Source organism: Pseudorca crassidens, chromosome 7 (assembly GCF_039906515.1).
Source record: "Pseudorca crassidens isolate mPseCra1 chromosome 7, mPseCra1.hap1, whole genome shotgun sequence".
In the NCBI taxonomy this organism is placed as follows: Eukaryota; Metazoa; Chordata; class Mammalia; order Artiodactyla; family Delphinidae; genus Pseudorca; species Pseudorca crassidens.
In genome coordinates this window covers 114,511,835-114,537,680 of record NC_090302.1, presented here as the reverse complement: position 1 = coordinate 114,537,680, position 25,846 = coordinate 114,511,835, and the positions used below count along the sequence as shown (strand labels likewise).

Below are 25,846 nucleotides of genomic sequence, written 5' to 3'. Positions count from 1 at the left end.
ATACAATGGATCATCTTTCAGCAAGACGTCTTGATAGTAGGAGACAGCAGACCTTGCCCTGAGGAAAAAATGCTCTGTTCAAGTTTAGGGTCTAAAATAGGTTCTAGAATGATAATCTGAGGTTAGGCTGGGGCAGGAAAGTGACTATATATGAACTATGTTCTATAAAATGCAAATGTGTATGCAAGAGGATGGAAAGACGTGTGAATTTAACACAAAGAGACCAACGGCAAATAGATTAAACCCATTTTATTTGTTCGTGGTTTTTCAGTTACTTATGTAGAATTAAAATCAAGCCAAATCATCAGGTATGTTTTATTTAAAGCACCATGGAATTTATACCAAACTCCCATCATGTTTTATAAAAAGTAGTTTAAGTGCACTAAAAGGTACTCTTCCAACAGCCATATCTAAGTCATGGAATCACATTTAAATTAAATAGAGAGAATATATTGCAATGTCAGGATACTGTAATCATTTATTCTAGCCTTAATAGACTTTTTACAAATTATAACATTGAGGAGAAAATTGTTGAGAATGTAATATTTGTTTAGGCCTCACAGAGCAAACATTGTTCTTCAATCTCATATAAAATCCTTGCATTTCTCAATCAATCTACAGACTAGCTGAGACATAACCATTGTTACTAAATGATACAAAGAAGCCAAGGTTTAGAGATACTAAGTGATTCATCCAAGGATGCTCACAGGAGAGCAGGGCAAGTTTGATCAGAACCCTGACTCCAAACTGCTTCCCTTTCTACTTCATCATATATGTATTCCCAACAAAAAGCATGAGAATCATAAAATAGGACTTTTAAAATGCCCAAGGCAATCTTTTAATTAGTTTGGATAGACTTCATTTTCGAATGTTCTTAAATTTTTCATTAAAGGTTTCACTCAGTTGTTCAAATGCTAAGACCACGTTGTCCTCTTCATTTTCACATAGTTCACGCAAAGAAACACTGTAAATGGAAATATAGATACACATAAAACTCACCCATTCTACTGAGAGTCGGTATCATAAGAAGGGCTTTCCCCAGGGAGGTAGAACTAAGTAAATCCCACTAGATGATGAAATGTGAACAAACTGAGGAAAAGAATCATAAGGAACATATTTATCTAAAAAACAAAATAAATCTTGTCAACGAATCAATCAATCAAGACAATCACCATGCAGCTCCCCTCCCTGTATTTTACCAAGAGGATTTTTGTTGTTGTTGTTTTTTTGCAGTACACGGGCCTCTCACTGCTGTGGCCTCTCCCGTTGCAGAGCACAGGCTCCGGACGCGCAGGCTCAGCGGCCATGGCTCATGGGCCCAGCCACTCCGCGGCATGTGGGATCTTCCCGGACCGGGGCGCGAACCCGTGTCCCCTGCATCGGCAGGTGGACTCTCAACCACTGCGCCACCAGGGAAGCTCCCAAGAGGATTTTAATGGCCACCAAGTCCCATGTAACCAGATCCCTCCTCCCTTCAATAATAGCAACACAAATCTCCTTCTTTTTCCCCACATTTTTTTTTACGGAGTCATTTTGTGGGGGTTCTTTTTTTTCAGTATATACTTAAATCCACAGGCAACTACCTCTACAAAAAGCAAAACAATCCTCCCTTTACCTAAATGTATGAGAAAATTAAGAAAACAGGGTGTGATAAACAAAATAATGGCCCACAAAGATATCCATGTCCTAATCCCTAGAAATTTATAAATCCTTAGGTTACATGGCAAAGGAGAATTAAGGCTGTAAATGGAATTGAAGTTGCTAATTGGCTGACCTTGAGGTGGGGAAATTAACCTGGATTATCTGGGTGGCCCACTGTTGTCACAAAGGTCATTCTAAGTGGAAGACAGGGGGCAGGAGAGAGTGAATGTCAGAGTGACCTGATGTAAGAATCTGCCTCCCAATGCTGGCTTTGAAGACAGAAGGGGCCAAAATCAAAGCATCTATAAGCTGGAAAGGACAATCAAATAGATTGTCCCAGAGGCTCCAGAAAGGAATGCAGCCTTGACAACACCTTGATTTCAGCCCAGTGAGACCCATTTTGAACCTCTGACCTCCAGAACTGTAAGACACTAAAGATGTGTTGGTTTAAACACTATGTTTGTGGTCATTTGTTACAGCAGCAATAAGGAACTGATACACAGGTGACGAGAATGGAGAGAGGAAATCCAAGAATGGACAGTGCAGCTGGGCTCATCAAGGAATGGGAACAGTCAGGACCTGACCTTTCATCAGCCTTTTGTAACCTGTACCTGCCTTGATTCCACTGGAGATCCAGTTTTCCCCTGGTGTTTTCATTGACCTACCGCAAAGAATGACCAGCTCTGTACCCACAATACTGAATTTCCTCCTAGTTACAGACTCACAATTGTGACTCCTGGACATTTCTCCTGAACAATATTCAAGAGATATAATGAGACGCATACCATCTAACTCACTGGTTTTTGTTCTCAGTCCCCAGATCTCATCCTCCCGCCTATGTTTTTACATATCATTAACTAAAATGGAAACCTTGGTTGTGGAAACTGAGAACATGAGGGTCTAGGGATTCTTGAAGCTTTGGGATACTGCTGCCTGTTGGTCTAAAGTGCCTGGGCTGAGGCTCTGGTCTAGGTGAAAGTTCATGGATTTTGGAATTAGTTCTATTATACAAACAATGCAACAGTTGAGGAGAAGGTCTGCAAAGTCTCTGGGGAGTTGAAATGCTTCGCACCTAAGAGGCTCAGGGGCACCTTTAAGTATGAGCTCAACATTTTTCAAATTACCATTAAATCATTAGAAAATATGAAATCACTATTTAAAATGTATAACATACCTGATAGATTTAATGGTGAGGGAAAAATCTTTCAATAACTGATAAGCAGCTCCTTCATTTATCCTAAACAAAACAACATTTTGAAAATTAATGGTATAAAAACATTAAAGAATTTATTTCATATTGAAATGTTGGATTGGTCATTAATGGATTACTTTTGTCTGTCAAGATGTATTTACTAAAATCATTCCTACCAAAGACTCCCAGATGATTTAATCTGTGAGAATGACAATTATGAACTCCAGTCACAAGTTCACAACCAGAGATAATCAGTGAACATGGGAGGCTGACCTTCTAGGAGAAACCCAAGTCACAAAGTCACGATCAGGAGCGTGGATGGGGCCAGAGAGTCAAAGAGAAGAACCAAGTGAATTACTCACTGGTATCACAACTACTTTATTCACAATAATGAGTCCTACTGTCAAAAATGATCAGTGTTTCTCAAGAGGGTCAGAAGTTTTAAATACTTGAATTCACTAAAGATTGTTCAAAATGTATTTAAAATGCACATTGAATTCCCGATGGTGTGACAGAATTCTCCTCCCCCAACACGCCCACACACACGTCCATGTGCTCAGTGACTGGGCCAATTTCTCCATTCCCAGTAAATCTCTGCACACTGTTTTGGAAAATGGTTTCCCTGCCAAGGAGTTAAAACAACTGTCATAGTCTCAGTCCTCAGATGTGTGAATTATATTCTTTTCATATACTTCTGTCAGACGATGCAGAGCATGGCATTATTTGTTATTGTTATCCATTTTTAAATATATGATAATCAATAAATAGTACTAAATAAAAAACATCTGTGAACATGTGCAAATATTGGTAACTGTAGTGTAAATCTTTATGTCAAGTGAGTCAGCCTAAGTCTCAAGATTTTGCTGGTCAAACACGAACAACAATACCACCAAATGTATTTTCTCTTGCCCTTAGTCTGTAAGAAAAAATTTCAGTATGTTTCGCATGATTAACCTATACTTGAAATTATAAGAAGGTGTCTGCCTAATATTCATTACATTCATTTATTAGATGTAAAGATGCAGATGAAGACGGATATAGAAATAGAACTAGAGGTAGAGGCAGAGGTGGAAATGACAGAGAGAGAGAGGTAGAGGTGAAAAGGATAGAGAAAGGTAGAGGTAGAGATGGGGATGCTGGGGATGACAGGGATGCTGGGGATGGCTGGGGAGGGAGACGGAGACGGAAACAGATAAAACACACCTGTTGTCCTGGACCAATCCTGTCAAGGAACCGTGTTTATAGAAATCGAGCGCATAAGCATTGAGCTGCATTCTTCTTCCTTGGTGATCAAATTCCTGTGGCCACAGCACAGGAGCCCGAGTGCTATCAATGCCAATGGTGCGCAGAGTGACCTGAAGAAATAGAGCTCTCCTTAATTTACTATTTATGTGTAAAGGAAGTTTATGATTTCTTACATTGTGCTTCATAGTTCCTTCCTAGAATCAACATGTTGAAAGCACACTCTTCACAGTGAAGGAAGAGGGTGTCTCTCATCCACACTGAGGTAGTGCTGTCCCAAGTAGGACAGTAGGATGGCCTGGCTCCACTGATGAACATCACTGCCTCACAACGTACAATAAAAACTTTAACTACCCGTCCACTAGAATATAGCAAGGCTCACTAGGAAAGAAAAGCTAACTTAAAATTTTATCAGTATCCTAATTGGTGCAGGAAATACCTTTGTACACAGTGTCAGGGAGCTGGTGCCTTGCATGTCTGGAAAGAAGGCTTAAACTGAGTAACTGACAATCTTTGGATCCCAATTACTGGAACAAAAGGGAAGGGGAGGAAGATGGAGGGGAAAGAAAAAGGAAAATAAGAAAAGGAAGAATGCACATCAGTAGTTTTTCATGTCTGCTGATTTTCTGAAAACTCTATGGGGTCAACAGGAACTCTAGTGCAGGGCCAGTGAGAGTGCACACTGGTACAGCTACTTTCTAAAATGACTGGGGAGTAGCTCAGAAAGTTATTATTATTCAAAGTCCTTAGAATATTCTTATTCCGTTATGATCCAGAAAATCGTTTTGACCCCGAAAGTCTGGAAGATTTGCAATCAAGGGGAATTGGTGGATAAGTAAGGTAAAATTATGTGCGGGGATGCAGAGTCTAAACACAAGAAGAAAAGAACTACATCAAAATTTAAAGCATTAAAAATGTTATTCTTGACTGTTTTTAACTTGACAGTTATGGGCGTTAGAACACTTTAGTATTTATATTCCATTTTATACATTTAAAAGGATGATGCAATGGTTCTATTTTAACATATCAACACTTATCTGAAAATGCAATCTATATCATTAGAAACTATTTAAGTATATGATAAAAATATATGCGTCCATTTAAAATGCACAAGGGTCTATACAGTTTTTCAAAATTCTTTGAAAACAGGGTGGAGGTTTCTCAAAAAACTAAAAATAGAGGTACCATATGATCCAGTGATCCCACTCCTGGGCATATATCCAGAAAAGACAAAAACCATGATTCGAAAAGATACATGCACCCCAGCGTTCACAGCAGCACTATTTATAATAGCAAAGGCATGGAAGCAACTTCAATGTCCATCAACAGATGACTGGATAAAGCAAATGTGGTACATATATACAATGGAATACCACTCAGCCATAAAAAAAGAATAAAATAATGTAATTTGCAGCTACACAGATGGACCTAGAGATTATCATATTAAGCAAAGTCAGAAAGAGAAAGACAAATACCAGATGATATCACTTATATGTGGAATCTAAAATATGACACAAATGAACCTCTCTATGAAACAGAAACAGACACACAGTCATAGAGAACAGACTTGTTGCCAAAGGGGAGGAGGGGGTAGAGGAGGGATGGTTTGGGAGTTTGGGATTAGCAGATGCAAACTATTATATAGAGAATGGATAAACAGCAAGGACCTACTGTATGGCACAGGGAACTATATTCAGTATTCTGTGAGGAACCATAATGGAAAAGAATATGAAAAAGCATGTATGTGTGTGTGTGTGTGTACCTGAATCACTTTGCTATACACAAGAAATTAACACAACATTGTAAATCAACTACACTTAAATTTCCACAAGTTTATTCCAACATTCAAATGGGTTATCCAGTACATCTTAAATGTATCTAGTTCTCTATACTTCATTTCTGACACCACCGATCCAGAATATATGGGATTTACAGCGTCTACAGCAACACTGGGAAAGCCTGAAGATAGTTTTATGTGCTCTTTTCACAGCAAACCTCTGCCAATCTCCAGAAAAGTGGTGATCCTGGATTTCTGTATACTGGAACAGGGTTCCTCAGGCCAGGGTGACAAACTGGCCTCAAGAGCACCTTTCCCTGGGTATTTCTGTCGATACACCTGAAACTCTTTTCTATCTGGGGAATCTGAAGCCCTTGCTGAGCTGCCCAGAAGCATAAATCCAATTCTTTCTTAATGACATTTTACTTATAAGCCTCGTTTTCCACTTACATGGTCTGAAGTTTCTAGATGAAGCAAACTGCCGTCAGAGTTCCCAGAGAGACAGGCAAACGGAGAAATGGCTATTCTGCCTTCCTTGCAGCTCATCAAGTGAGACACAAGTTGTGAGTCTTCACACTCTTGACCTGAGAAATCTGGCCATAAGAGGTGGGCACAAATCAGCTTTGAAGATTAAGCCAGACTGCCAAGCCTTACACACCTGCTCTAGACCAGGAGGCCAAGGGGAGCCATTCAACTTTCAAGGACCAACACTGTAATGAAGACTGAATAGGACTGATCACATACAGTAAGAAGCACATCCTGGCATAGAATACATTCAATAAATGTTAGTTATTAATACTATTATCAACGGTATAAAATTTTGTATTATATTTTAGTTGCTTTGATCAACAGGTCATAAAAGACTAAATTTAAATGGTATCCTCTTTTAGCCCAGAATCGTTGTTATTACCTTGGTCCTTTTTCCCACCGAACTCAGACTTGGCTGCAGAATCCTTCTAGACAGGCTGATTCAAGCAGCCACCATCAGCAGGTTTGGAAATGGCGTATGAGAAGAAGTATGTTTTCCATTCCTCCCTTTGTAAAGCACCGGAGGGCGCGTTCACAGTCGGCTCTCGTTTGTGACTGAGGCCGAACCTTCCCGTTCCTTTTCTTCCTCCTCTGGATGCTCGCCACACCCTCTGCCACTGTCTACTTCCTGCTTTCACACTGTCCAGAAAGCTACACGGTCCTCCTCCCTGACTTCTTCCAGCTGAGGATGTTACCAAACCAGGAAATGGCTACCCAGAGCTCACCCCTTTCCCTGTATCCCTGTCACCGTTTCCAGTTTAGTTTCTCCCAGAAGATTTCCAGCCAATAGCTCATGAAAAGTAAGAGCAAAGATCAGGAGTGTTGACTACGTGCTACGTGCTGTTTGGAGATAAGTTACAGACATTGGCTTAACTATTTAAAGCTCACCCAAACTAGGTGGATAATGTTATCCTCCTTATTTATCTGTTGAGAAAATCGAGGCAGGAATATGGAGTCCCCTGCTCAAAGTCCCACTGCTAACAAGTAGCAGAGCCAGAGCTTGGACTCAGGTCATAATGCAGAGAGTTTATGCTCATGACCACCATGCACAGCTCCTCTCAAGGAAAAAGTGACAGAATCGCTTCTTGTTTCTCCTCATCTCATAGGTGTCCTTACTCCATTTTCCAGGCTTGTCCCAAACCCAACCTTTAATCAATATGGTTTATAAATGACTCTATTCAATGTCATTCTCCACTGTCCTTTACTTAATTCTAATAATCATACCGTCTTCCTTGAAAGAGCAGAAAGGATCCCCTTATTCTAAGGCAGACTGATCTTTCCCGGGCTCTACTCTTCTTATGGGATAAAATATACTTATGGCAAGATTATTTATTTTTTAAACTGTCCCACAATGGAGCTAAGATACACTTACCTATTTTTGACAATGGGAGCTGATGTTCTTGTTTCATATCAGCCAGTTTGGAAACAATCAGTAGGAAAGAGGCAAAGTCCTTTGTCACGTTTGTGTTATACTCATCTAGAGCGGCCTTGAAGTCCTCAGGGAGATCCTCCAGAAACACCTAAATCATCAAGGAGGTCATCAAAAAAAAAAACAAAAACAAAAAACTGGAGGCCAAATATTTTTCAGAGAGATCTACGTACCATCCTTGAAAACTGAAAGTTTAGAAGAACTGCAAAGAACAATGTAATGTAATTCTATAGTTAATCTATCTATTCAGTAATGTAACTGTTCCATTCTTTCATCTATGAAATTCAGGTGAAATTCATTTTTTATTCCTATTTGTGTTATAAAAGCCAATACCTTTGCTCTTAAAAATTTGTTTTCATGCTACTTAATCAAAACTCTTTTAAATAGAAGTATGCCCTCAAATGACATTAGACTTGTGAATATTTCAAAGAATCTAGTGACATGTTTGGAAAGCAAGCAACAATATAAAGTCCCCTTTGTGCCTGGAATAAACCTCACTCAATTGTGAGGGTCTTTAAAGCCCCACTGGATTCATTCTTCTAATATTTTGTTAATTATTCTTCTATCTATATTTTCATAAGAGATACATCTCTAATTTTTTATAATGTCCTTGTCAAGTTTTGATATTAAGTTTAAGTTTTGCTCCCTCTTTTTATATTCTCTAGAAGAGTTTGTGAAAATTTGCTGTTATTCTTTAAATGTTTAAAAAAGTTCACCACTGAAGCCATCTGAACCTGGGTTTTTTTAAATGGGAAATTAAAAAAAAATAATTGGTTACATTTCTTTAATGGCTATCAGATATGAAATTATTCATATAGTCCTTGGTTAGTTTTAGAAAGTTGCATTTTCTAGGAATTTGCCCATTTTGTCCAAATAGTCAAATGTTTTTTTTCCATTTGATGTACTACATAAGATCTGTAATAATGTCTCATTTTCTTTCCTGATAATTGTAATTTGTGCTTTCTCTCCCTTCTTTGTCAATGAGTCTTGCTGTGTATTCATCACTTTTATTATAAATCTTAACAAAGAAGCAACTTAGGCCTTGCTGATTTCCCTTTTTTTACAATTGTTCTCAATTTACTTTATTTCTGTTCTCATTTTATTACTCTTTTTCTTGTATTTCCCTTAGGTTAGATATTCTGTTTTATTTATTTTGCTTTGTTTTGTTTTCTCCTAACTCCTTAAGCTGAAAAGTCAAATCACTGATTTTTTTCTCAGCCTGTCTTCTTTTCTAAGATGTGGTTATAAAGGCTATAAATGTCCCTCTAATCATTGCATAAATCACATCTTATATTTGTATGTACTCTTCATTATCATTTAACTAAAATATTTGATAATTTCCATTTTATTTATTTTTTGTCTTATGTGTATTTAGAAATGAAACGAGTTTGTTCAATTTTAAGGCAATTACGGTGTTTCTGGTCCAGAAACATATTTCACATATATATATTACCAGCATATATCTGACAAAGGTACCAATAACACACAATAGAGAAAGGATAGTCTTTTCAAAAATGGTATTGGCAAAATGATATATACATGTAAAAGATTGAAATTGGACCCCTACCATATGCTATACATAAAAATAAACTCAAAACGGTTTAAAGACTTAAATGTAAGACCTAAAACTGTAAAATTAATAAAAGAAAATATAGCGACATTGGTTTTGGCCATGATTTTTTAATGTAACATCAAAAGTATAGGCAACACAAGTGAAAATAAACAAGTGGGACTACATCAAACTAAAAACCTTCTGCACAGCAAAAGAAATAATCAACAGAGTGAAAAGGCATTTCTGGAATGGGAGAAAATATTTCTAAACCAACCATCTGATAAGGGATAATATCCAAAATACGTAAGAATCTAGTACAACTCCATAGCAAAACAAACAAAAAAAAAAAACAAAAGAAAAACGGGCAAAGGACTTGAAAAGACATTTCTTCAAAGAAGGCATACAAACTGCTATCATGTATATTACAAGTTGCTCAGCATCACTAATCATCAGGGAAATGCAGATCAAAACCACAATGAGATAGCACCTCATACCTGTCAGAATGGCTATCATCAAAAAAAACAAGATTATAAGGGTTGAAGAAAAATTTTAAACGTAGAAAAATTCGAACCTTGTACACTGTTGGTGGGAATGTAAATTGGTGCAGCCACTATGAAAAACATACAAAGTTTTCTTTAAAAAAATTAAGAATAGAACTATCATATGATCCAGCAATTCCACATCTGGGTATATATCCAAAAGGGTTGCAATCAGGATGTTGAAGAGATACCTGTACATCCACGTTCACTGAAACATTATTCACAACAGGCAAGACATACAAACAACCCAAGTGTGTATCAGCAAGATGAATCGATAAGAAAGTGTGCTGCATACATACAGTGGGATATTATTCATTCTTAAAAAAGGAGATCAACATGGATGTACCTAGAGGACATTATGTTAAGTAAAATAAGCCACACAGAAGGACAAACACTGCATGATTCCACTTACATGGGGGACCTAAAACAGTCATACTCATAGAAGCAGAGAATATTGTCAGGGGCTGGGTGGAGGTGGAAATAGGGAATTGTTTTTCATTGAATATAAATTATTGTTATGCAGGCTAAATAATTTCTGTAGATCTTCTCTACAACGTACTACCTATGTTAACGATACAGTACTGTGTACTTTAAACTACATTAAGAGGATAAATCTCATGGTAAGTATTCCTAACTAACTAAATAAAACCAGAAGAAAAATTTTGGACATGGTGGATATGTTTAGTGCCTTTGTTGTGGCAATGATATCACAGGTGTATGCATACGTCCAAACGCATTAACATGTGTATATTAAACGTATGCAATTTTTATATATCACTTATACCTCAAAAAAACTTTTAAAATAAGGTATGCATAACCTCTTGATATGTCATGAAACCAATCACAATATATTTACCCTGTTTTAACTTATGTTTAAAACATACGCTCAGTATCTGTACACATTCATGCATAAAAATAAACAGAGTGGAGTGAAAATTATATTCCCATTTTCTTATACCTTCCATTATTTTGGTCAGAAAGTCAGCTATCCATCTTATTATTGCTTTTTTCAAGGAAATGTCTATTTCGGCTCTAGCTGATTTGTGTTTTTCTCTTTGTTTTTGACTTTCAGTAGTTTTAGTTTAATGTTTCTTTATCCTTCTTGAAGTTGACTGACTAATCTTTTGAAACTATGGAGTGCCGTCTTTCATCAGCTTGGGAAAATTCCCAGCTATTATTTTTGAATACCCTCTGGCCATTCTTCTCCCTCCTCTTCTTCTGGGATTGCCATTATATTACATTAAACCTTTTGAATGTGATCCACATTCTCATATGCTATTGCTTTTATTTTCATTTTTTTCTCCCTGTGCTACAATTCAGACACCTTTTATTGAGCTATCAGTCAACTCACTGATTTTGACTTCTGATATGTATATTCTGATCAGACAGTACATTTTTCAATTCTGGACGGTCCAATTAATTACCTGGTGAAATTCTCTATTCTCTCATCAATTTTGTAATTATCTAGTGAAAAGTCTCCATCCTTTCATCAATTCTATCTCTTCCCCCATTTTCTTGAGCAGTCCTTATATTCTAACTTCAATATCTGAATCATCTTCATGTTGATTATTATTGCCTGCTTTCATTCCTGCTAATTGGTCATATGTTCTCGCTTACTCACTTTTTTAGGTTTTTTTTTTCTTTCACCAGAAGTGTTTGTAAAAGGACCTGATAGACTTCAAACAATGTTATCTTCCACTGGGGTGAGCTCCCCAATTTTGTGTTTGGCCAAGTGAGTGAAGATGTGATCACCTCAGTCTAAGTAGAGATTGAAGTGGATTGATACTGTTTTCCAGTTTTAATAAGTCTCAGTCTACATCTGGTGCATCTCTGCTCTTAAGCCCTCTTGGGTTTTGAGTATGAGGCTGGTGGGTCTCAGTCTTCTCAGCCCTAAAAGATTCCCAAAGATCCATGTCATTCCTGTAGAGCTTCATAACCTACATTTATATCTTCCAGCCCTAGATGGCTTTAAAAATGCCTTGAGGGTAATATAAGCCTATGAATACATTCAAACTCTTCCCTCTAGTGGGTTTTTATTTAGTAAATGCTACAAGACTGCAAGAAATTTGGTGTAACACCCTGACATTTCATGCAGATATGACCCAGTGAATGTCCTGAGTTAACACTCTCTCAAGTGTCTACTCTGTCACTCCAGCCCCATGGAATCACTAAAAGCTTTATTGTTGTGTTGTGTTTTTTACCTCATAAGAGAGGCTCTCTGGATATGCTAAGTACAACTTTCAACCTCGTCCAGAATCAACAAGTTCTTTGAGAGAAAAATCATGGTTGGAGAGTCCAATCACACCTTGGGTAAGTTCTTGCCATTTTATAATTTTAGCCAATATAATCCTCATCCCTTCCACAGCTCTCTGTTGCAACAGGAGTGATGGCCACCTAGCATGTCCCACCTGGAAGTGCTCAAATTTCTAATAATCTTTAAAGGAAAAAAGAGAAATAGGAGGCCTCCACTCAAAATCTTTTTTTATTGTACTTTTTTCTATCATAACCATCTGTGTAAGAACAGAGATACTGACTTGTCTTTTGTAAGAAAAATAAGTTTATTTAACCAAAACAAATAATAGTCCAAGAATGTACATGTGATGAAAAAGATATGAAGATGAAAAGTCAGTGACTAAAATTGTGTTCACTGGTCTAGAGAACACTCTGTGAGGTCTAAGAATGGTAACTTAACATCGTGATGTTAGACAATATAGATGAACTCTTCTCTTTTTGTTCTTCTTTGTCACCTTTACCAAGGTTATCTGGTATAATAACCAGCCCTTCCCACTTTCTCAGATTCTAGTGAAATACATTAGTAATAATATTTGATGCTGATTTAATGACAGGGAATCATGATCAAAGAAGTCATTGCAAATAAAATCGGACAACAGTCTGTGTGTCAAGGGATGATTTCTTAGATGACTATTCTAATATTTTTTCAGTGAGAACATTATAGTTTACAGCATACGCTTCCTGTCCATAGACCTACTGCAAGGTAAAAAGACGCTAAAAGAACTAGAGATTCAATGATGGGAACTATTAGTTCATTTAATGTATAATTATGTACATTTTTTTCTTTAGCCACTGATTGCTACACGTTTATACAATCCACCAGAACACATGAGCAGAACTTTTTATCCCATTTTTCCTCAAGGCATTTAATCTTTTGATAGATTTATAGAGGAGACATGTGAATTACAGATTAAATATAACACTGATTACAGAAGAAGAAATTATTTCTATAAAACAAATGAACTCTATATTAATAAAATTCTACTGCTGTGGAATCATTTACGGTAGGATCTGTTAAATTATCTTAATTATTTAATGTTATCAGAATCATAAATTTTACCTTGGATTGATAAAACTTGAGCGTAGCACCTTGGAACTTTGCTGGAAGATATTTTCTGCCAAACAGATTTGCCAATACTAACACTAGCTTTTCCATAACATCTTGAGAAAAATGTTTCGAGCCTATACAAAATAAAATATCTTGTCATAAACATAAAAAGTGCATTAATCCCATTTTTAATGTTTCAATTGAACAATAAATTGAATGTTATATTGCATGTTATTTCATGGAGACTAGAAATTTGTAACAAGTGTAGCGACTAGGGAATGACTATCTCTGCTGGCAGTTTTACACCTGTGCCTCCTTTTTCCTTCTTGCCGCTCCCCCTCTACTTGACTCTTGTAACTCCAACCAAAGACCCTTGTCCCCTTACCTGGGACCTTCCTCTTTAGTCTATGATTGGTTTTCTTAAGCATTTAATGATCATGACCTCACCTCCTCAAAAGCCTCTGATCGCATCTCAATGCCTCATAAACAAAATCCAGTCTCCTCGGCCAAGCACGTAAGGGTTTCCACAACTAACCCACAAATAACCCCCCAGCCCCCTCCCCTCCCCTCCCTGCCACTCATGTTAATATACTGTCAACCCCAACACAACATGGTAAAGCAACTATACTCCAACTATATATATATATCCCATCAACCTGACTCACTCCCATCCTCCACAGCACATGACTGTTACATGGTCGTGTTAAAAAGTGCCACCTTTAATAACTTGCTCATATTCGAATCTTGGCTCAAGACTTACAATATTTAGGTTTTGTGACCATGGCAATTTGTCTAACTTCTCTGTTTCCTCATGTACAAAACAGCAACGTCCATATTATCTACCTCATAAAGCTTCTGTCTCCATGTCTATAACCGCACACACCTCCCTACACACACACACACACACACACACACACACACACACACACACACACACAGCAATAAACACAACTGCACTTCTTGTTGCCTGAAATTATTTCTCCTCTTACAGAGCTTCTGGGAGACAGAACTTCCTGAGGATCCTTGTTTCACAGAACAATGCACATTCAGAGCCTAGTGACATTGTGTAAAACAGAGTGTCCCTGCCAGTTAACAATGGAAGATAAAGCAAAGTTATGCTGTGAAAGGCAAGAAAATCACCAGGCATCAGGAACTACAACGAACTTAAGCACAGAGACAGAAATATTTATTTTAGGGACATAGTTTAAAGCTCTATGGTTTAGTTATAAAAATCAAAGGCTTTTATAAAAACTGCATTAAATGAAACATTAGATGGGCTTTACAAATGGAATTCACAAAAAATGTACACAATTTGACAAAAGCAAATCTGGGGGAAAACAAGTTTCTAGATCATGCAACTAATATGGTATCAGCTATTTAAATACACTATAGGATTATATTCAAAGAAAATATGATTGGAGGAAAATATTCACAAATATCAACAGTGAATATTTTTTTAACATGATGGTTTCCTATACCCTTTCCTCCTATGATGAGCATATATTACATTTAATTAGAAAAATATTTACCAAAAAATCATATATTAATATTTCTGAATCCTGGAATCAAGGCATCTCTCAAGTTAATAAGAAGTTGTTATTTTTAAATAGTTGCCACAAAATATGGCTTTCTCCTATGTAATCTACATTAGTAGGTATATAAAACTTTATTTCATCTAATTTGGTATCTCCAAATTATCTAAATATTAACTTGCATTTTCTTTGTAGAAAAAAAAAGATTTCCTGAAGTGTTAGCTTCACTATAGCATCTTTGCTGTTTTTAGACCATACGTATGAAACGTCAAGCTTACCTTTCCTGGTTGGCTGACAGAGATTATGGAAAAGGCCTCTTACAAGAAAACTGACAAAAACAAGATTGGAAGGCTCGTGATAATGCAAATGTGACACAAGTCCAGCAAAGCCTGTAGGATTACCTTCTTGATCTAAATAGCCCTAAAGAACAGACATAATTTATTAGTTTGACTCAACTCAACCACATACCTTAATTAATAGACAGTTTATTAAGTGCCAGTTTAAAACAGTACTTAATACTGAGAACTAAAACATGGCTGCCATAACAGTAAGCAAAAGATGTTGCAGCCACCAAGCCATCACATTCCAGCAGCCTGGATGGTGAGCCCTGAGGGAGCTCAGGATGGAGACAGGCTGCTCCACCATCAAGCCCTCAGCCACTGCAGCCCCCGCAATGGTGCACCTGAGGACACTCAGGATGGAAAAGTATAGGACGCTGGCCCCAGAGAGCTGAGGTGCAGATCAAAGGAATGATTTCAGTGAGCCCAGACTCTTGCATCTTCCCATACACAGAAAAGCGCTAAATTCCTTAACTTGAGATGTCTGGCTTTCTTTAATGAACAGTCATCTTCTGAAGTTCTGACTACCTGGTCTTTATTGCAAAAACCCCTATATAACCTAGCTCCTCCCTTGCCTCTTGGGAGCAGTCCCTCAAGTGTTATTTGAGATGCTATGTCCTGGGCTTGAAGTCCTAAGAATGTCCACCGAATAAAACATAATTCTCAACTTTCAGGTTGTGCTTTTTTTTTTTTCAGTCCACAATACCAACATAAGAGAGATTAGTACTCATTACCTGGCCCACTTTGATAATTAAATCAACTGTAAGTAATAGGAATCCTTGGCTATAACCTTGGAAAGACTGGAATTAGTTCAAGATGATGAGAAACAGAGATGGTATCGATCCTATCTCACAAAAAGGCAAACACGGTCCTACCTCCTTGACCAGGAATTGCACGGAGAACAGAAAGTACAGTTTCAGCATCTCCAGCGCCCGGGGCTGCTTGAAGGAGATCAGTGAGTGCTTGAGCACCGACAGCACCTGAGGAGAGGAGGATGTTAATTCACACTGTGCTCCTGCTGAGAAATACACTCCTGGATGACAAGAGAGGTGCATTGGAATTTAACATTTTTTCCTGCATATCACGATGCTTTGACATCTTAAAAACCTTGCTGGCTGGGGAGAGACTGATACTCCCAGGGCTACTTCCTAAAGGTAACAACAACTTGACAAAGCTTGCTTTCCTCTACAAACCAACCAATGCCGACTTTACGCCCCACCTGCTGCCTTACCTGAATCTCACACAGCAAGCCAATATTCCCCTGTCCTAAAGCACCCCAGGTGCTAGGCAAATAGAGACCACCAAGCCCACCCGAATGATTCCAACTACCCAGTCCCAAACTATTTACTCTGAGATGCCTTGCCCTTCCCATGGGCCCTCTCCCTCCACTCGTGGCTCTTGCCTCCCGACCATCCTGGGGTCTCGTGAAGCCCTGCATGGTGCACCCTGCCTGCATTTCTAGGACCTCTTGAGTTTCTACTTTGTTTCCCTGAGCCTCTCGTCTGTCTCCTCCCGTGGCCACATCTGACTGACCAGCTCATAAAAGAATATAAAACAATCAAATATATATTACTAATATCCATTTTACCCCACAGATACCAGAGCCACCTAAGATTCAGTGCGATTTCACATTTTACCATATTCTTACAGGGCACACCCTTCCCCTAACAAAACGGAACATATAAAACCGAATCACTGGAAATGAAACATGTTGCCAAATAATCTGGTAATATATGTGGATCCAGTTTAAGAGCTTACAATCTTGGGTTGTTCTGGAAGAAAATACGATATTATTGATACATTATCCCATGTCCTGCAGTATCGTTGCAAAAACAATGGAATCACGTTGATTAAGGTCAAAGTAATAAAAATATTGAGATAGTAAAACAGCATCGAGGTAACAGTTCAGATATCTTCCAACTGCCCACTACAACGTTTATGAGGTTCAAGTAAAAGGAGAATTTCCCAACATCACCGAAATTAAACGTGGCTGCCTTTAGGCCTGAGAGTTCATAGTACCTGGGAAGAATCTCTAGTCAATGTAAGGCCAGAGGACTAGGAGGGAGAAGGAAGGAAGGGAGAGGGGCAGTGGGGGAAGTGGGGAGAAGGAAGGAAGGGAGAGGGGCAGGGAGGGAAGGAGGGAGAAGGAAGGAAGGGAGAGGGGCAGTGAGGGAGAGAGGGAGAAGGAAGGAAGGGAGAGGGGCAGGGGGAAGGGGGGAGAAGGAAGGGAGAGGGGCAGGGAGGGAAGGAGAGAGAAGGAAGGAAGGGAGAGGGGCAGTGGGAGAAGGAAGGAGAGGGGCAGTGGGGGAAGGAGGGAGGAAGGGAGAGGGGCAGGGAGGGAGGGAGGGAGGGAAGGAAGGAGGAAGGAAGGAAGGGAGAGGGGCAGGGAGGGAGGGAGGAATAAGGAAGGAAGGGAGAGAGAGGGGCAGGGAGGGAAGCGGGGAGAAGGAAGGGAGAGGGGCAGGGAGGGAAGGGGGGGAGAAGGAAGGGAGAGGGGCAGGGAGGGAAGGGGGGAGAAGGAAGGGAGAGGGGCAGGGAGGGAAGGAGGGAGAAGGAAGGAAGGAAGGGAGAGGGGTAGGGAGGGAGGGAGGGAGAAGGAAGGAAGGGAGAGGGAAAGGGAGGGAAGGAGGGAGAAGGAAGGAGGGGATAGGATGTACCATCCATCACCTCTACTTTGGGGTGATACGTTTTCAGGGAGCCAAAAATGCCCTTTCCTACAACTTCTCCTCTCTCTGGCTCTATATTTAGAGCAACAGGCAGGAAACAGCAGAGTAGCAGAGGGTAAGCGACCTCTGGTGTTTCACTGTAACTCCGGAGATGCAGACCACGTCACTAAAGTCTTATTACGACAGGAAGAGTTCTGACTGCGGTGCCTACTGCAGTTCGTGGTGACGAATGGCCTCCACAGGACCAATCTGTGGACCAGTCTGTCGGTGACATTGGCAGAAGATGAACTTTCAGTCCAGAAAGCTACATAATTTGAAAATATGCTAAATGCTGAGGTTTGGGCCAAAAGCTATTCATCTAGCTTCACATTTAAAAGGGTATTTAACCAGCACTGAAGTGAGCAGACAGTGAAACCAAAAGAAAAATCATGCACCCTCTTTCTTGGCAAACCACCAGATTTGAAGGGATGTACTTTCCTTCAAAAGTGAGAGAATAGAAAAACCCACAAGAGATCAGTTCTTTTAAGAAAATAGACCAACTTCCTAAAATTATTCAGTCATGCTACAACTATTTATTGGGTGTCTGTACCAAGAATTAAGACAAACAAACAACTTTGGCCTAGGGTGCTTACATTCCAGTGGGAAATATAGAGAAAATAAACATGATAGAGATGGTAGATATAGACAGAGACAGAGATTTGCAGCTGTGTAAGGCGTGGTGTGTGCTATGTATAAATGAGCAGGGATCACAGTCGGCACGGCAGACGGGGGTCCATCGACAGCGCAGGAGGAGTGGTGGCAGCAGGCTAACAGCAGAGCAAGAAATTGAACAAGATGGAAGAGTGAGACTGTGCACACATCTGGGGGAAGGTTCTGGAAGCAGCAGAAACAGCAAAGCCGTGCCCCTCGGAGTGTTACGTGCCTACTGTCGGAGGAGCAGGTAGTGGGCTCGTGTAGGAGAGCAGGACGTGGTGAGTCCAACAAAGGAACCTGGGACCATGCTCTGTAGAAACTTACAGACCATCACAAGAACACTGGCTTCTACTCAAAAGTAATCTGACCTATGAAAATGGGTTTTTTTAAAAAACGTATTTTGGAAAAATTCTTTGGCATCCTCAATGGAGGCCAAAAGATACGACCTCTTATGAAACAAGGCACAACCGCATAAGGTAAATGGACAATATAAATCGACATTTAAAAAATAATACATTATTATGATATGAAAGGGTGACATGGGAAGCAGTGCACAATCTCGGGGAAACAAGTCCAGCAGCAGAATGAACATCCACACGGTGTCCCTAAGTAGTAGATCTGAAACTTGAGAGAGTGCATCAGAGACGCAGGAGATAAACTCAAGTGTTCTCTCATAATGAAGAAAAACAACAGCGGAGAACAGGAAAACGACTTTTGATTTTAAAAGTTGTAACTTTTTCTGGAAACTGAACAAATCAAAACGGAAGCAAATATCAAAGATCTAACTTAAGAAATCTTTTCTTAGCGCCAGAACGACCTGAGCCCTGCACAATGCCAAGGTTCTTAACACTACTGAATTGTACACTTAAAACCGGTTAAGATGGCAAATTTAATGTTACATGTATTTTACCGCGATAAAAACTTCTGAGCATGAAGACTGGAAGTTTTCATCATGTAATAACTAAAACATCAATAAAACATAAAAGGAAAGACACACAAGATAGAAAATCCTGGGGAAAAGAATTTAAATATACAGACTTTTAAAAATACTCATTTAATTACATAGGCAGAAAGAAATAAACCATAAGGAAACAGGAATTAGCACAGTTCCTCTAGAGGAGATTTCAAGAGTCTGTTCCTCTATGACAGTAAATGCCAGAGGGCAGTGAAGTGATTCTAGCTTGATGTGATAAGTAAAAAGAATATTCCAATAAATTTATGCCCACACTTGAGTCTTTTATGTGTGAAGGTTACCGAGAGAGCTCCTCACACAGGCCAAGGCAAAGAAGACCAGCAACTCAGAAAACCTTTTTGAAAAAAATTAAAAAGTTTGCAAGAAGACGTATGCTTCTCTCCTGTATAGAGGTAAAAGATAAGAACTCAAACATGGGGAAGTTTTGGTCTAAAATGATAGGCACCTGGTCTGTAGGAGCGTCAACAACATGACAAGAGGCTGCTCATCACAAAAGTCCTGGAAGAATCCTCACCGTGGCAAACGGGATCCAATTTAGAGGGCAGGCGAATCAATATACAAACCCAGGGAGGAGTGGGTCCCTTTCACAATGCATCTTCATAAGGATGAAACCAAATATTTAATTACGAATTTTAAATTTCTCATTGTGGGATTAAACTCAAAGTATTTATCTCAGCAGAAAACTTCACGGTAAGTTTATAACCACAGTCTTAAGTCCAACTAAATATAAATATATCTTTGCAAGGAACCAAATACACACCTACACTTAGAAATATGACTGAAAAAAATAGCAAAATGAGAATGTGACTGTTTTTGGAGAGTCAAACTAGGTGTAGGTGCTTTTTTTCTTCCTTCAACTTTCTGCATTGTCCAAATATTCTTTGATGAACTTGGGTTACTTTTTTTACGAAAAATAAACTCTTTTATTACAAAATCATAAACACAATCTTTTTGTAACCCAGATCTTTTAAAATCCATAGCTAGCACCCTTCACTCCTATGGGGCAATGTTTATCATACGTGAAAATAGTAATCTGGGGGCAACTCCAAATGCCCATTGGCCATAAATTCTATGATTGACAGAGACAACAAAACTAATTATTACTCTCCCCACCCACCCCCAGTTCTCTACCAGCCAAGACACTAGCAAGCATTAAAGACTGGTGACTCCAAGAAGCTATCACTACAGATGTAAAAACGAGCCCGGCCAGTAATGGAGACTCAGCCCCAGAAACCACCCCACAGTACCTTTGCCTTAGCGTCCTCCGGGTCATCTGCCTTGGAAGCCAGAAGCATGAGTCTCAGGATCAGGGAGATGCTGAGAGGGAACTGCCCTCTCAGTTCAGGGACGTTGGATTTGATGAGCTTTTCGATTTTAGGGAGTGGAATACCAAAGAAATACACATCTCCCCCCAGGTCTTGACCTCGTCGTCCGGCCCGTCCAGACATCTGCAAACAGAATAGAAGCACAAAGTAAATCTTTCCTGAACAGTTTCTCCATCACAGTATAAGAACTGAGCCTTTTATACTGCATTAGAGCAAGTACACTGTGAAGATGTCCAACCGTTACAGAACTGAGACTAAAATCCAACTGGGTGCCAGGCAGGAAATTCACCGTGGCTGAGACAGAGGTGAAAATGAGACATTCGTCATCCTGATGTGCTTATTTCAGTCCCCAAACTGTGCTAGATATTTGTATAATGATATACAGCAAGAAGAAAAAAAGACGAGACCTTGGTTTCCAGTTCACTTACAGCTGAACTTACAAGTCTTCCTCTCTTCCTTCCCACCCCACTCCTTTGTCCCTTTTCTCTCTCTCCCCTACACACGTGTGTGCTGAGTGACAAATCACCATAAAAATTGTGCACAAACTGAGATGCAAGAGTGAGATAAAATTCAGAAACGCTACTTGTACAAAGGAAGTTAAGAACAAACTCTTTACAGAAGTTATATTAGTTCTCCTTCGGTAAGTGCTCAGAATGTGCTAAGTCCTTTACACCTTTTTTATAAAGACCCTGCAACCACTACCCTATGAGGAGAGTGTAATCATTGTCTGCATTTTACAGTAGAGTAACCGGGGCTTGGGAAATAAGAAACTCACTGTAGGCAAACGCCAAGAAGTGAAAGACCCAGGACTCCAACCTTGGCATTTCCACTGCCAAGTTCACCATCCATGACGCCGGCCCCAGACCCCTAAATGAGAGATTCCCAAAGATGATATGGGGGGAGGGTTCATGCCCAGAACAGCAGCAGCAGGAGAAATCCGAAGGACAGGGGTTGGTAAAATGGAGGAAAAACTAAGGATGTTGTATTGGGTAGGAACAAGGCCCATCAGGGAATAGAAAGGAAGTGTTCTGTGAGGAAGTGGGGTGGGGGACACTTGGATAAAACCTGTAATGTTGGCTGACAGATGTAGCAGAAATATTCACCAAGTGATCCTGAGCAGGTAAACCGTCTGCGTTCAGGACACAGTGGAGTCAGGAGACCTGAAAATTAGGAAAACTGTTTAATGACTACAAGCTCAAAATGTATGATGAAAGACGGCGGAAATGGAAATTGCAAGGCCAAAATCAAAACCACTGGAGGAGAATAACAAAGTCGGCTTGGTAGTACAGTGCACAGCAGGGGCAAAGACAAGAGAAGCATGAAAGAGAACCCCAGGGCGTAAACTCAGGGGCAAAGGGGCTGGACGAGGAGGGAGTCCTCAAGCACCTTGCACCTGTATCTTCCCTACAAATCACTTCATTGAATTCTTGCAAATGCCATGGGACCGTTCTTATCATCCCTATTCTGGAGATAGCAAAGAAGGACCAGGCAGGTTAGAGATCTCACCCAAGGTCACGTAACGCCAAGCCCGTGACCGGCCCTATACCACAGCTAAATGTGACTGTCAGGTTTGCAGGAAAGTCCCCGTGAATTGCAGCACGTTTGCAAACCAAGGCTCGCCTTTCTTACTCTTTTATTGCCTATTTTAGCAATGCAGTAGGGAGTTTCTGCATATCACAATACCTGTCTGTAGTTTAAAGCATCCAGATAGACTGAGTTTTGAGCAAAAACCACAGATTTACAAGGCATGTTGATTCCTAAAGCAAGTGTCCCCGTAGCGGTCACCACCTAGAAGGAGAATAAACAGTTACTTCATAAAATAGCATTCCAGTGGAATGCCACGGAGTGACTGAAAGCCTTGAACTACAGGACCTAGAACGTTGGCGTTCTTGCTATGTCATATTTCACTGCTCAGGGCCTTGCCCCTCACTCTGCTCTGCCCAGAATATTCTTCTCCCACGTATCCAGTTATCTGGTTTGTTCAGTCCTCCGCTCAAATGTCAAATAGAAATTTCTGGACCACCACATCCAAAATGATGGCCCCGTCCTCATTATGCCTACTCATGGCATTAATGACCATCTCAAGTGTATCATCTGTGTGTTTACTGTCCTGCCTCAGACTCCAAGCCCCTTTCACTGTCGTGTACCCCACCCCCCAAAAAGAGTACCAGGCACATGACAGGTGCTCAGGAAATACTCTGTAATAAATGACTAGAAAGGGAACTTCCCACAACGGGAATAATACTGTTATATACCCACTTATGAGCAGTGGCCAGCCTCACCCACTATAACTTATCTGTGAAGATTATTTCTATGGAAATAAATTATCTAAGTAATAGAGCAAATTAAGTTTCACCTTTTTCCCTGAATTGCCATAATAACTGACCAGAAAAGGAGTAGGGAAAATTTTACAGTTTCTTAAATAATCTATTTTTACTCATTTTTTTTCATATAATGCTGGGTATTTCTAATTGTTATTTCTATTTATATTGATTATCATAAAGTCATAGTTGAGGTCAATGGTGAAGTATATGGAATAATTTTCTTTAATTATTCTGAACCTGATATCGATACCCTGTCAAAATGAAACACACCATTTATTAACTATTTTTATAAAGTTCTTCAATAAGAACATGAATGGGAAAAGAAAGAACATTAAATTTATACTATAACTAGAATAAATACCTTTTGAAAAATGTGTTCTCAATAACAAAGCTATCTCTGTTTCCACAGTACTCTGCCTAGCGGGATCTAGTTATCCATTTACTAAGCTACTGGTAATTGAGCAACTACTATTTAAGATACTATTTTAGACCCAGGATATGCTGATCAAAATAGTTGTGCCTCCTTACCTCAATTCATAATCATGTAAAAAATTTTGTTTCTGGTTATTGACTTTTAAAATAAATAAATAACTTGTTATTAGTTAAGAAAAAAGCTAAACAAAGTTGTTAATGATACATTTTGGGGTTTTTTCCAGATTACAGAATTACCCTTCAATTAGGATGTCAGATTTTCTTCAAGATTTATTTATTAAGATTAAACGATACTCCCTAGAGTAACAGAATCTATCTCTCCCCTCCCCACCACACACAAATATAATGTACATAATTCAAAAAATTAATGTGGCAAATTAGAAAAAGTCAGGGTCTATTTTAAAATATTACTCAATGTCTAAATTAACTAGGAAATCATATAAACCCTCTTTGTGAATGTATCCAGAGGATCCCCTCACATCTTTATGGGACACACCACATACATAACAAGGGCTGGGTGTCAAGTGATTCAGGGAACCTTCCTCCTGTCCGCCACCAGGGACAGGACAGAGTATGAGGATGGTACCGCTAAAGTCTGCCGAGCCGTGCAGCTGGCCCCCGGAAGAGTACATCCTGGTTCTTATTTCTCCTAGTACACCGGGAAAAGATCTGATAGAAATGCTACCCTGAATGTCCTCCACACCCATGAAAAGACATCTACAGCCAAAATCACACGAACAGCTGACAAAATGCCATGAACATTATAAATGAAAAGTGGGCGTTTATTCCTAGATCGCCACAGGTGTATTTCAAACATAGTTGGAAATAGTTGGAACAGTACTTGTTTAGGGGATACTTGAATCTCACGAAAAAGAGATAAACTGAATGAGAGATTTCAAACCCCCTCCCTCAACTAAATGAGATGGAAAATGCAGTGGTATCGTGGGACGTTAAAAAAAAAAAAAAGACATAATTAGATTGGAAAAAATGGTTATCTTCCATTCGTTATGGGTGCCCAGCTTCATACAGACAGAGTTTCAAGTTATAAAATGAAGAACTTTACTTACCCTAATAAATCCTTTCCTAAAAAGAATCTCAACTAACTGCTTTTCTCTGGCGCTCAAAGAGCCGTGATGATATCCAATCCCTCTTGCTGCCAAAGCCTTCAGTTCGGCGCCTTTCCTTGAGAATTTCACTCGGTCAAACACCTTCTGCAAAGTCTGAAAGAAGCAAGAGTTTTAGGGATTTTGATCGTCTCTTATCTAATTTGAATTTAAATCAGAATTTAAAATGGTGAAATGAAAATAACAGGCACACTATATAATAATTTAGCTAAATGAGGCCAATTATTTGAAATTAACTCTACATATAAAAAACATTTTATGGGAACAACAGTAACTATCAGACATGTTCCAAAGTCTTGGAGCAGAATGTCTCGCGCTGTTTCACCCCATTTCAGGGGTGAGAAGCACTGACCAAGCAGTAGACAATCCCCAGAGGAGGTGTGAGTGTAGCCGCTCCAGCCTGAGGGAGGTCAGATCAGCCCCAGGAGTTCTCCCTGGGGAGAGGGATTTCTCCAAGCAGAGCAGGTTCCTTACCTTACATGGTCTGGGAAGGCTTCCTTCTCACTGTAAATTGGTCACAGATAGCCTTAAAAATATCCCTGCCCTAAGGAGGAAATCCACTTGCATGCAGAGTTTTATGTGCTAAAATAAACACTGCTTATGAAAGAGAGAAGAAAAGAAAAAACCCCAAACCCTAAATCCAAAAGCAAAATACCCTCCATGTACAGTCAACTGCACAATGGGATATCAAGGACCCATGAAATGATGATGGTTCTCGAAAAGGAGGAAACCATGAAATTTACAAAAGAATGTATACAATAGAATGCACATATACACACACAGACATATGCCTGTATGCACCTATGTGTGTATGTATGTATGTGTGTGCATGTATGTGTGCGTGTATGCATGTGCATGCGTGTGTGTGTGTGGTCACAAAGACATGAAAGGTTCATCCAGAAGGGCAGTGATTACTTCCGACGGTTGGCATGGCTTTTCTTGTTACTAATTTGTATTTTCAAATTCGTCTACCAAACGCATGCATTATTTGCACTATAAAACATTTTGAAGAAGAAACGGCATGCCACATTTAGATATTTCAATGTCTTTTTGGTGGCATGTTTTGACTGTAACACAGAAATCCTGAGCTTTAGAGAAACTGTGTATATATTATTTCAAGTGTATTGGACCACATGTACCGAAATATTCGGTTGAGGCGTGTGAGACCGGAGCGTAGAATTCAGGCTGTGAAAAACAGT

The 25,846-nt window shown here is 39.4% G+C and overlaps 1 protein-coding gene across 1 annotated transcript in view; it reads right to left on the bottom strand.

The window, feature by feature from the left end:
- Nucleotides 1-234: 234 nt before the first annotated feature.
- DDX60 (DExD/H-box helicase 60) overlaps nucleotides 235-25,846 on the bottom strand; it is an 84,667-nt gene continuing 59,055 nt past the window's right edge. Inside the window, exons 28-38 of the mRNA XM_067745420.1 lie at nucleotides 24,591-24,743; nucleotides 22,451-22,555; nucleotides 20,690-20,890; nucleotides 15,986-16,090; nucleotides 15,051-15,192; nucleotides 13,253-13,374; nucleotides 7,753-7,900; nucleotides 6,303-6,445; nucleotides 4,037-4,188; nucleotides 2,816-2,878; nucleotides 235-964 (exon numbers count right to left, since the gene is read on the bottom strand). Coding sequence (XP_067601521.1) covers nucleotides 859-964; nucleotides 2,816-2,878; nucleotides 4,037-4,188; nucleotides 6,303-6,445; nucleotides 7,753-7,900; nucleotides 13,253-13,374; nucleotides 15,051-15,192; nucleotides 15,986-16,090; nucleotides 20,690-20,890; nucleotides 22,451-22,555; nucleotides 24,591-24,743 — 1,440 coding nt within the window. The 3' untranslated portion in view covers nucleotides 235-858. The remainder of the gene's footprint in view (nucleotides 965-2,815; nucleotides 2,879-4,036; nucleotides 4,189-6,302; nucleotides 6,446-7,752; nucleotides 7,901-13,252; nucleotides 13,375-15,050; nucleotides 15,193-15,985; nucleotides 16,091-20,689; nucleotides 20,891-22,450; nucleotides 22,556-24,590; nucleotides 24,744-25,846) is intronic.